The sequence below is a fragment of the Semicossyphus pulcher genome, unplaced genomic scaffold (assembly GCF_022749685.1).
Source record: "Semicossyphus pulcher isolate SPU_LCO1_2020_fin unplaced genomic scaffold, fSemPul1.0.p SCAF_12, whole genome shotgun sequence".
Classification (NCBI taxonomy): Eukaryota; Metazoa; Chordata; class Actinopteri; order Labriformes; family Labridae; genus Semicossyphus; species Semicossyphus pulcher.
Window position 1 is genome coordinate 9,145,008 of NW_027211626.1, and position 13,022 is coordinate 9,158,029.

Here is a 13,022-nt window from a genome sequence, read left to right on the forward strand (position 1 = left end):
TTTTTCTGTGTGCGGTAGAACCCTCTCTGCATGCCTTTTTCTTTTTTCTGTTCCATGCATGTAGGCCATGTTTGCTCGCTACGTGCCAGAAATTGCTGCTCTCATCCTTAATCGGAAGAAATACGGAGGGAGTTATAACTCGACACGAGGCAGAAAGTAAGTTGAAATCCAGACAAGGTGTGGTTGTGTGACTCAAGTGCACCCCCCTGAAGTTTAGCGTTACTGGGGGTTAGTTAACTTGACTTTTTCTCGAACAGTAAAGTTAATATATAACGTCAAGTCACACTGCGTGACTGGAGACCTTGGCCAATAGGACACACACGTCCATGCCCCTTTACTCTTTCTTTCACTGTCTTTCTCTGTCTGTCCTAGTCTTCTGCTTCTCTCTCTGCTGTATCTGCCTCTATCTGTCCTTCGCTCAGAGCTTTCCTGAACTCATTTGTGTGCCGTTCATTTATTTCTTTGTCCACATCCTGTGTTGCGCTTTAATTTAATTCGGAAAATAGAGCTTTCATGACTACTACACTTCAGACTTGCAGTACACTAACCTGTGGTGCTTCTGTGCAGTACATCTGTGCACTATGTGTTGTCCCATTCTTATTATATTCAGACCGGGCCCTTATTAATACAGCCTTGCCTATAGGGATGCATTAGTACAAATAAAAGTATAGTCATGAAACCCCTACTATCCGCTTCTAAAGGATTTTTTTCCACAAGAAAATAGAAAGATCTAAACATCTGCAAGTGCATTATTATTGGTGGTCTTTTGAAGCATCATCAATCTCAATGACCATTGCAGGAAACAGTTTCTTTTCTTGTTTCATTTTGCTTGAGTTTGTTTTGCATGATTTATGGAATTACTTTTTTTTTTCCTGCATAATTTCTGGCATGTTCTCTATGACCTGCAGTCTTGTGGCTTTTTCATTGATTTCCAACTCCATGAAAAAGCCAACCTTCCTCTTGTCTGTCACCGCTAGCCCATCGCATCATCAATGCTTGACATAACTCTGGCCCTGATCTTCAGTCAGCTCCCACACCCTGAATGCTGGATGCCTCGCTCCCATTGGAGGCTCTCAATTGCTTTTGGCTTGCTTTTGCCTGCTTGGTGCTCGCATTTGGTTTTCGTGTCCTTGTGATTGTTGGAGTTTGTCTCCAGATGCTCTTGTTATTTACGTGTGTGTGTGTGTGTGTGTGTATTTGGCCTCTTGCAGAAGAGGTTCCAGTGCACTGTGAAGTATGTGTGACACTGTGGTCATTTTACTGTTTGTACAAGATTACCACAGTTCTTATTGTGCAGTATTGTTTTCCTCCCCCTGTAGCTCAAACCTTACTGATATTCAGCACACAGATTTATTGGAATACAAATGTGGTGTGTCCAGAACAGGCAGAGTAGATTTCTTACCTTTTTCTTCCTGTCTCATTTTTCTCTGTAACACTCACCATCTACTACTTTGCTGTCTTCTCTCTCTCGCTCGGTTTCTCTTTTCCAATCTTACTCCCATCGGTTTCAGTCACTCTATTCAGCAGGGCGGATTCTAGGGAGTCAGCACAAGAGCGAGGCATTAGGGAAAAAAATGCCTTTGTTCGATAATGTTTGCCTGTCATTGAGATAAGATTGATGAAATGTTATGTTTGGCCAGTGACTTCAGCCTGGACTTGCAGATGGGTGTTGAGAGAAGCCCCTGTCAAAACCGAGGATAGTTTCTCCCACACACTTTATTTTCTCCTTCCACACCGCCTGCCTTTTCTCTTTCTGGTTAGACGTACAGTGCAAACACATGGAAACAATCAGAAGATACCCACCAAACACACACGCTTCCAACGGCACAAGGCTCTTTGCAAAATCATTTAGATTTGTATGCGTTTGGTGTTTACATGTATGGGACCTGACACATAGACAAAACCGGATTGTCATGTGGGTTTAGGGTTGATTCATTCATTTAGCAGCTGTCCACATTAAAAAAGCTAGTCCATCATGGAAATGAGATTAGGAGATTACAAGTATACGACTGATTACAGAGCTCCCAAACAATGAGGTCATGAAACATTATGAACTATTTTAAATGTAACCCTTATTTGATCTTGCCCGGGCGCTGTCATTTGAAACAGCCCTTGAAGGTTACTTGGAAGTGAGAGCGAGCCACATGCTGAATTTCTGTTTCATGCTAGTGTTGCTTATAGTACCCTGTGCAGTGTAGCATACACCCGTGAGCGCAGTGACAGCCCTCAGCCTGTGTATGCTGATATAATAATGACAAGTGTTGCTTTCTGTTGGCGCCCACGGCACTCTGAGGCTCTGTGGTTTCCATTATGGCTCTATGGTTTCCATTAGGCCCAACTTAAGCAGAGGGGTTAGCACGGAAACCGGTTTCCACCCTGGCTGAACTCTGACATACACCTTTGAAAGTCTTCTGTAAGAGCTCGCAGCATGAGGCGTGCAGGCCCAAAGACTCCTACACTATCAGGCCTAAAAACACACAAGCTTACATAATGATTAAACACACAACCAGCTTCCAAAGAACCTGAATACTATAAAAACAGTGTACTATATGCTATATTTTATTCCTGACATTGCAAGTGATGTCGTTTCACTTATTTTTGTCCTGAAAGGTCACAAAAAAAACACAAACCAAAACATTTCGATGATGATTCTTGCAGTAAGTTTCATCACTGACGTAAGGATTAGAGCAGTACCAAGTGAGTGACCTCTGTTGCTGATGTTTGAGCTCTGTTTGTTCATTTTGTATTCCCGGATGTCCCCTGACTGCATGATTTGTGTGCATGCTCTGTTATACCCTTTTGCATTTTATGTGATTGTGTCCAAGATGTGTTTAGTTTCTTGGTATGTGTATGGTTTTCTTGTTAAAAAACAAAACAAAGTGTTCCTTTTTATTTCTTTTTTGTTTGATGTTTTAGTTATGTCTATTTCAACACTGTACTAGACAATCAGGCTAATGAACAGGAAGGTTTTTTGTTCCTGAAACAAGTTGGAGCGGTTAAATTATCTATGATATCCCCTTCCTGTTTAAGTAGTTAACAATCTCACCGTCCAACTTTTGGTGCACAGAAAGAAGGAAAACTGAGGAGGGGGCTGTCAACTTTAAAGAGGGGGTATTATGCTGTTTCACATTTTAAGACATATATATATATAATGTTACAATGTTGGATGTCCATACCAAACATGGGTGAAGTTTCAAATCTGTAGGTAAAAGTATGTTGGAGTCATCAGGCTTCTCAGCTCAGTCTGCAGGCTGCTGTGAACGCCAGGTTTCACACAGTTTTTTCTACACAGCCTCAGCAGGCTTTGTAGAGCTGGCCAATCAGAAGAAAGTGGGCCTGTAGGGGCGGGGTTTCTTAAAGGGACAGCGACAGCCGTTTCAGGCAGACGCTGTATGAGGGCCTGCATGGAGTACCAGTGTGAGAAAGAGTTTTTTTAACTGTAAATTATGCTAAGCTACTCTACAGGTATCACTGAGTGAAATATGAAGCCTGAAATTAGCATAATACCCCCCCTTTAATGATGCCTATCAAGTGAAGCCTGATATCTCAACAATATTTTGGTCTTGAATACAAACAGAAGCTTGAATTAGGGGAAGAAATAAAGTTCCAAACATATGAAAGTTTTTCTTTCTTAAGAATGACAGACAACACCACGTGCTTCTTTAAGGGTTAGCGTGTGAGTGTATTTTGTGTTTTAAAAGCATTCACAACTTCAGGTTTGTACTTTAGCGTGTATGTGTTTCCGAGATTCATAACCTAACGTTGAACCCATGCAAATAATACACCATATAAGTCTGTAAATTCCCTCTACCCTTGGAAAAGGGCATCTGGATGCCGGGAATAGGAAAACATGACTGATGTTTTTCGTCTCTTGCAATGAGAGACATCTTGTGCCAAATACTGCTGGCTGCCCACAGACATCTCAGCTCATCAGCTTGTAAGACCACACGGCCCTTTTGCTCAACTCTGGCCAGCCATGCAATCACGGCTGCTCGTTAGATTCTCTTAAAGGACAGAGGCGACATCTGTGAAGACCATTATGTCGTGCAACATCCACAATCTGCCATTCTCCCAATATGTCTGTCATATTACTTTGCCAAGTCCACTTCAGTTCAGCCCTAACTGGTCCATCTGGTACGGGATTGGAGAACACTCAGAGATCTGGACTATGGTTCTCATCTAACATCAATAAATATCTCTGTTCCCTTTAAAGCTGCCAAACTGAGTCACATTTCACTAATGTTCTATACAATTCTAGACGTCAACTTTTAACAGTTAATGTCTTAGCCAGAGCTTCCTTTATGTGTGTAAGTGCATTATAATGGAGCGAAGGAAACAAATGTAGTTCGATGACAAGACCTTGAACGGTGAACAATTATGACCACAGTGTTTTCTTTTATTTTAGGAAAAAGTAACCTTATACTCATTGTGTTAAGCGCGAAGCTGTCCAGTACGCAGACTCTCCAAACTAAAGTGGTTCATTTGTCTCCTGGCACATCCTGTTAAGTAGTGGATAAGGCCATTGTCATTACACAGATTGCCTTACAGGTCTCTGTAGGGTAATTAGGGTGTCTGCCGAGTGTCCAAACTAATCCATGTCAGTATAAAGGCTGAGCATGTTTGGATTTCTCATTTAGGGGTTTGGCAATATGACTTGGTGACATTTAACTTTAGCTGTGGAAGGGTAGCTCAGCTTACCAGAGTGCAAATGGAGCATATAAAGTGTCTTAAAACCATTACATTAGTGATAAATGATCGATCATTAGAAGTTGAATATCCTATCATCACTATATCAAAGTGGAATTCTGATATCTAGAGTCTTATTACAGTAGTGGTAGTATATTAAATGACTTTTAAAAGGTGCTACAATTGCATTTAAGGAGGGATTGTAAAGATGGTTTTCGACAGCAAGACCTTTCCCCAGGAACCTTTTGAGGAACTCGTTTCGTTTCGATAGCAGGAACCAGGGTCTTAATTTAGTTCCAGGGTAATTGCTTTACCCCCTGAAAAGTCCCTGCTCGGAGGGGTAGTACTTTCCAAATGTCCAGGAACTTTCAGGGCGGGGCCTGCAGTGCTGATCGTTTCTGATTTGTCGAGTACTTGCACCATTTTATTTCCCCCGTTTATAAGACTGCAGCTGCAAGCTCACTGTTATCACGGTGCCTCAAGATTGTTAATCACCGTGCTTTGAGATGGAGTCAGAGAGGAAAGCCTACAAGTGACGCACAAATGATACTGGCCCATTTGTCGTGTTTTATGGCGTCATATTTGCTTTATGGCCTTCATCTTCTTCTTACCGCCAACCTACTGGACTGGTGGTGTAGTGCAGTTATTTTATTGCTTCTCCATACGTCATTGGCCAGATTTGCATAATCTTCCTGGGACTTTAGGCCGCTGTGGAACTGCAGACGACAATGGGCCACAGGAACCATTTAGTTCCTTGAAAAGAAGTTCCTGGAACTAAAAGTCCCTGGTACTTTTGGTCGAAAAGTACCTTAGGTACAGGAACATGAATTTTAAAATAAATGTGAAGTGAAGATATTTTTTTCAGTAAAATAGCTGAAGGATTGTGCAGCAATTCAAATGATTTATCTCAGTTATGGGACGGCAAAACTTAATTTTTTACATTAGCACATCAAGTTTCATTGATGAGATGGTAAAAAAAAGATTTAAAGACTTAGAGAGTGAGCACCAAATGATTCTCATACCATAGCTGGTGCAACTGCTGACCTTTGACCCCGATACCTCTGGCCCTTCAGTGCAGTCAGGGGACAAACAAGGACACAACCTCAACTCAAAATTGGTTCCAATCTCTCTCTCTCCTTCCTTGCTGCTGTAATCAGCCATGTGCACCATCTGACAGATCCCTCTGCTCTAATGCACCTCATGTTTTGCCAGGGGACTCGTCAAATACTGAGGTCCTGTTTAGAATTTGTGTCAACCACAGCCCTCCAAATCACTTTGAAAGTTTTTGGTAATGTTCTGTATAAAAAGCACCAGCATATTGATGTACATGTCTTTGTCAACATCCATTCAGCTCACAAAAGGGCGGTTTGGCTGAAGGGACAGTTTTTATATTGGGAACGGATGACAATCCAACCACTGTGGGCTGTGTGATTATATCTTAGATTTTCTAAAGTGGTTCAGAGTTGAGTGTTTGATTGCACTTGTCGTGCAGAATTTAACCACTTTCATTACATGGGGGAAAATATTCACTTTTATGGCAAAAAGATATAATTCAATTACTTGTTTGCTTTGAAAAGACATTTCTTGACATGTATATAGTTTTTTTCAGTCTATTTTTGAGTTAGATGTTAGAGTGCTTTGGTTTGACTGATTATCTTTGGGAGACTTGCCAGTGTCTGCAGTGATTTATGTCGCCCACTCAAGATGATTTCTTCCCCCCTTCCAGGCATATTGTGGTCTGTGGTCATATTACCCTCGAAAGTGTCTCCAACTTCCTCAAAGACTTCCTACACAAGGACAGGGATGATGTCAATGTAGAAATTGTTTTTCTCCATAAGTAAGTTCATTTTTTCCTCCTTAGCAGAATACAATTCACAAGTCAGATTGTGTATATATAAGCAGCACATATTCATGAACTTACCCTTCTCCTCTTTTCTCTGTGTGCTAGTATTTCCCCTAATCTTGAGCTGGAAGCCTTGTTCAAACGTCACTTTACCCAAGTAGAATTCTACCAGGGATCTGTTCTCAACCCTCACGATCTAGCCCGAGTGAAGGTACAGTCGGTGACAGGACCCTTGGAAAGATGAAATTACAAAAAATTACAGACAGCAGTTGTTGAAATTAAACTAATAAAATTGTTTCCAGTCAGCAGGGCTGTTTAATTTTATGTGATTAGAAAGACACAGTATGTCTGAGGCACTTGACACATGTTAATAAATATTGACATATACTGTAATGTTGATATATATTTTGTGTGACGCTTTATACATAGATCGAGTCAGCAGATGCCTGCTTAATCCTGGCCAACAAATATTGTGCAGATCCTGATGCTGAAGATGCCTCCAACATCATGAGGTATTGCAGGGACTCTGAAACAAGTGCAAACAGACTAGATAAGGTCTTACATTTTCATTGTTCTATTTCTCTGACTGTTTTTCATCCTCTAGGGTTATTTCGATCAAGAACTATAGTCCTAAGATCAGAATAATCACACAAATGCTACAATATCACAACAAGGTAAGATTACTGCTGCCCTATGATGCTGTCGTGATTTTAAATGCTATTAACAGGCACATTTTAGACATATTGTTACAGATAGAATGTACTCTATTGAGTTTATGTGGTATAACTGCAATACCATATAGCGCCACAAGGTGGTGCAGCACTTTGTTTGCTTGTCATACTAGAGTTGACAGGGTGACGCATTTCTGAAATGTGTCTCCGACAGTCCTCCACTTCTCCTCAGTAACCGGTTGGTGCAAGTTATAGTGCAAGGTTAATGCTTTTGTATTAATAGTTAAAATAGCGCCATGGAGACCTGGCATTGTATGGTTGACACTTAACTGTAAAAAAACAATAAGTTTGTTTTTCACAGCGGACAGTTTTACATCCAACAGGAGGAAAAGCACAGGTGTTTGTAGTAGCATTAATGATGGCTGTATTCCATGTAGCTGCTTCAATTCCATGGCCCTGGTTGTGTGCATACTGACTGCCTGTCATGGCTTTCTCAGACACCTGAATACAACAGAACCATTGTTAAAGTTATTATTAACACCTGTGCTTTTCTTCCTGTTGGATGTAAAAATGTCCGTTGTGAAATGAGCCCACTCCCTTTTCTGTCGACGCTCGAGCTGTTCGGCTAACTTAAATCCACAGCTAGCTAACCCTGTGCTGCTGGTTTTCGCCACCTACCGCAGCCTGTGTTACAATATGTCGCGTCCAAAATCACTTACTTTGCACCATAAACTTAAATATTTATATTGTTCGATAGCTCTGTTCAGCTTATATTAAACCGCCACTTCCTGAGAACCAATCTCCCAGCTAAGAGACATAGGCCAACCGTGGATGGCTACAGTAACCACAACAGTGCAGTGACATGTTTTTATGGCATCGTACAATAATGTGAAAAACTGTGAGGTAATTAAAAAAAATACATTACGCTTAGGTAAAAGTTCCTCATGGAAAAATTAAATGTTAGCGTATTTGACATGCCAGAGCTACCTTGGTCGTTGTCCACCATTCCCTTTCAAATTGTCGTTGACGTTGCCCTTTTTGTTTTGCATTGCATTGTGGGATATACCGCAGTGTCCAGAGCTTGTATACTGTAATATTTCGAGGAAAAACTTCTTCATGTACACTTTTTATCAAACGCTTACTTTCTCCCAGAAACAGAATAAGCATGATTCCAAAATGTTTTAGTTTTTTACTCCAAGAAATAAGAAACACTTGCTTAGTTTTCCGTCCCTTGTGACCTCTTTTGCCTTTTCATGTGATGAAGGCCCATCTGCTGAACATTCCGAGCTGGAACTGGAAGGAGGGTGACGATGCTATCTGCCTTGCGGAGCTGAAGGCTGGCTTCATTGCCCAGAGTTGTCTGGCCCAGGGCCTGTCCACCATGCTAGCCAACCTCTTCTCCATGAGGTCTTTCATTGAGGTAACACAAAGGGCAAGATTCGCTTGCCTTGTCTCAGTTACTCCTTCTGTAACAAGTAATATTATGGATGAATGAATTCTCACAGTGCATTTTGTGAATTAGATGATTTATTCAGTGATTGGAGGTGAAGTTACAATAAGTGGATACAGTATGTTTTCTGCTGACAGATGGAGTAGATCTATCAAACACAGTGCATTTCCCTGGAAATTTTGACATCTTTGTCCAAAGAAAGACTTCCATCAGAATGTTTTCAGACATCCTGGCACATCATATTTTACTGTGACATTTCATATGGAATCTGTTCAGTGTTTCTGCGGCTCAGAATTGAAGAGGTGCTTGTGTCTATCAAAGAACTGTTCTCATGTCATAAGGATGATGGATCAGCTTATAATGACCAGGCTGAGGTTGTGCTGCGGAACATCTGCAGGCCACATTGGGCCGCTGTTGAAATACAAAAAAAAAGTGTTGCTTTTTTTCTTCCTTTCTTATCCTCACATGTGACATTCCCATGCTTGTTTTTTGTCAGATTGAGGAGGACACATGGCAGAAGTATTACCTAGAAGGAGTGGCTAATGAGATGTACACAGAGTATTTGTCCAGTGCCTTTGTGGGCCTCTCCTTCCCCACTGTCTGTGAGTAAGTATCACTCTTTCCCCACTCAGCAAGCCCACTGTCAGTGGTAGGTAACTAACAAGACTGAAGTGAAGAAGGAAAGGCAAAAAGGGGACTGTTGGGATGTGTATTTTAATTGCCATTGGTATTGCTGTCTTCTAATGAGTGCACATGTTTTACAGGCTGTGTTACGTGAAGCTGAAGCTGCTTCTTATTGCTATCGAATACAAGTCCGAGCAGAGAGAAAGCAGGTTTGTATATTGAATCTTTTTTAATCTAACATCAGGTACAGTCATGGTAGTGAACTCTTGTTTGACTGGTTGCAATTGGACCTCCTTATTAAGTGTGTTACATTATCCCCCAGAGCCTATTTTAGCTTTAATCACAGTTTATAGCCACAGTCTATTTGATGACACCAAGTTGATTAATCTAATTTGAATGATAGTATTCAAGTCTGACTTACTTTTTCAAGTTATGCTTACTAGTTTCACGTTGTTTTCTGGAACAGTACCTAACAAAATAACATAACTAGAAAGCTTTGAGAGAAAAACCTCCACAAAGGCTTCATCGTCATCTTGAATTTTGTTGTTTTTTGATTATTTTACTTTATCAGAATGTTGATTAAAAGTGCAGTAACATAAGACATTTTTGCAATTCTTGCCATTTTAAGAAGCTACAAAAATTGATTTGCATTAAAACATAGTCTCTCATTCCTTGGCGTCATGGCCAAAATTTGATGACATCTGATTCATTTTTTTTTAGTTATCCTGCTATGTTGCTCAAATTTGAGCCTGACTAATGATAGATTCTGTTAGTCCTTGGTGGAGGCACTAAATAGTTACAGGTCTTACAAATCTGGCTTAAATTTTCATGTGATTTCAGACAAATATTAGGTAGCTACACTTAACAATACCCCCCCTAAAACGAACGAGATATTGTGTACCTGTTCAGTCTTTATTACAACCCCTAAATCTACATCATTGTCTTATCACCAATAACAACATATTTTTATTGTATTATGTTTCAGTAATCCCAATTGCCAAATCCCACCCACCCCTCCCCATTTGTGTACTGGCAAGGTTGCTTGGCTCATGATGGTCATTTTGACATACAAGCTAAAAACAAACTCAATTAATTTTAATTAGTTAAATTGATGAGAGTTTGAGTTGTTAGAAAGTACGTTTGGGTGCCTTTTAAGCTAGTTAAGATATTGAAAATATTTTTTTTACTTTATAACTTTTTTGTAATGATATGGATTGTGTCACACAAAAGCATAATTTTCTCTTCTAGCAAATGGATTGCCACATTTTTCATTGTTTCATAATTCATTTGATTGTTACCAACATGCCCTTGTTGAAAGGCTGCTAGTGAAATCATTCAGATTGTTTTTAACAAGCTTATTTTTAGGTGCAAGGACATCGCCATCGGACAAGCATGAAATAACTGTGTGACTGTGCTTAATGGCGCCATGTGCCATATAATGCGTACCTTTTCATTAGGCAGCGAAACAAGTAACATTCTCCTCTTCCTTAATGTTGATGATGACTGTGTGATTTGAGATTTTTTCTTGTTGTTTGCAGAAGCCGCAAGCGGTATGCCCTCTACCTTATCTTACTTCCAAAGTTCCACCCAATCTCCACCACTTTAAAGCTTCTGACTTTGGGAGTTTCCCCAAGGATATTTTCCCAAACCCTATCTCACAGGCCTCTTCTTCTAACTCTTTTTATGGTGTCCCTTGTGCTTAATGCACTAACTTCTTTGCAGGCAGAGAGAGGATAGATAAATTGGACCTGTTTGTAGAAGTGCTGTTTCTTTGTCTTTGCTGTTGTCGGTGTACCAAGGCCAAACGCTCACCCTCTCCATATCTACCTCTTATTTGGTCTTTTCAGTTTTGTCCTTTACGAGTCCTTTGCTTAGTTTATTTCTCTCACTTTCAGTTCTTTTTCAGTGTTGCTCAGTTTGTACCTTCAGTGTGTGAGCTTTGCCAAGCTGATTATTCCACTCATGGTGTTTTTAAATCATTGCCAGAACAGTACTTCATGGTTCTTCGACTCTGAATCAGTGAGAAGTTTGTAGACCTAGACCTCAGATGTGGTGTTGATAAGCACTGATAATCTGTTGTTCTACATCTTTGATATAATCTTGAATTAATTTGATTATCTGCCATTGCTGTAGGCAGTGGCTGAAATAATAGCATGTCTTTTTTTCATGGTTTTATTAAACCAGCAGCACCTCACCAATCTCTGTTTTTTTTCATCATTTCACACACTAGGGAAGGCATGGAGCTGTTGATTTTGGATAGCATAAAGTTTATCCAAACTGAAATTTAATAACTGCAGGCTATGATGTTCACAAGTGCTCCACATTTCACTTTTGCATTCCATCACCCTCTCATGTTGTCGGTGCTAAATGTATATCCATCTGTGCATGTACGTGCGTCTGCGTTACGCGTGTGAGAACATCAAGACGGAGAGCTTGTGTGTGTGAGTGTGCGTGTGACTTTCTGTGGGTCTCAGCCACCATGTACAGTCATGCTCGTGTGTCTCTCGAGTAGATGTTCTTAAGTGAGGTCACTTCCTGTCAGTTTGGTGTTTAAGAAACAATCCAACTGCACAGAAGTTACTGCAACCGTCTGCATCTACGTACCTGTCCTTATACCTGTACCGCAGTGGCTATGCTGTTCTGTTTGATTATCGTCCTCTTCATGCTGTTTGGTAACTGCATGCTCTGACACTATCACAAAAAGTGGTTGATGCTTGCCTTGTTGCTCAGAATATGAGGTTTTGATGCTTCCTAAGCTTCGATCCTGTTTGCACCCGACAGAGAGAAAATGTCACGGATAGATTCCCGTATAAAATCTCAGATTTGGGCAGCAATGTTTGTGAAAATGTCTTGATATGATTCTTTCTTTTGATTTCACTAAAGAGCATGCGAGGCCTAGCGCCTGTTTACTTCTCTGGGGGCCATTCAATCTGAGTGAATGTTAGCTGCTACTTTACTTCTTGCAAAGAAAATGTGGAATGAACAATCCAATCTGCATGGCTGGTGCAATTTGACCACAGCCCGATATGCATATCGATTCAATTGCTCCCTTAATATTTTTGTTTGTATTCTCCAGTGTAGCCTTTTCTAGAGCCCAGAGGAAAGATGTAGGATGATGCACGTTCTATTTGACTTCACTATTTTACTTGCCCCATTGCCTACACACTGGCAGCAGTGTTGTGAGACATAATTTAATGTCCACAAATTGACAAAAACGGTGAACAAAAATTCAGTAAATGAGAAAAGAAGAGTTAAAAGTAAATCATGTTTCATCTGGGCTCTTATTTTGAAAGAGTTTGAAACTTAAAGGTTTGTGGGTCAGTGTATGATTTCTTATTTCACACTCACATCATTGATGATTGTTGCCCACAGGTAACCATTAATGACCAGGGTGTGTGTGCGTGTGTGTGAGCGTAATATTAGTATGTGTGTGTGCTGTCTACTCTCATTCTAATTAATGGGGAATGATACAGCCTGTGACTTTGAGGGTCCAGATCTGATATTAAACACGATATTTATTTTTAGTTCTTCAGCATGCAATAATTCTGTCTTTAAATATATATGATTAATTAAATGTAACATTTCACATGTAGGTCAATATTTACCCTGCTGGACATGCATTTAGTTACTTTCTAGTTACTTTCCTGATGTTTAGGGGACTATCGACCCTTGGACTTACTCCACCAATCCTATTTTCCCTAGAGCACTCCAATAGAGTTAATATAATAATACAGTATAGTACAGTCTA

The 13,022-nt window shown here is 40.3% G+C and overlaps 1 protein-coding gene across 9 annotated transcripts in view; it reads left to right on the top strand.

The window, feature by feature from the left end:
• The window catches only part of kcnma1a (potassium large conductance calcium-activated channel, subfamily M, alpha member 1a), a 166,316-nt gene that overhangs the window by 108,877 nt on the left and 44,417 nt on the right, over window positions 1–13,022 (top strand). For all 9 annotated transcript variants that reach the window (XM_069658280.1, XM_069658271.1, XM_069658272.1 and 6 more), the window contains exons 10-16: window positions 6,413–6,523; window positions 6,635–6,740; window positions 6,959–7,041; window positions 7,134–7,203; window positions 8,465–8,620; window positions 9,147–9,256; window positions 9,415–9,483. In XM_069658280.1, coding sequence (XP_069514381.1) covers window positions 6,413–6,523; window positions 6,635–6,740; window positions 6,959–7,041; window positions 7,134–7,203; window positions 8,465–8,620; window positions 9,147–9,256; window positions 9,415–9,483 — 705 coding nt within the window. The remainder of the gene's footprint in view (window positions 1–6,412; window positions 6,524–6,634; window positions 6,741–6,958; window positions 7,042–7,133; window positions 7,204–8,464; window positions 8,621–9,146; window positions 9,257–9,414; window positions 9,484–13,022) is intronic.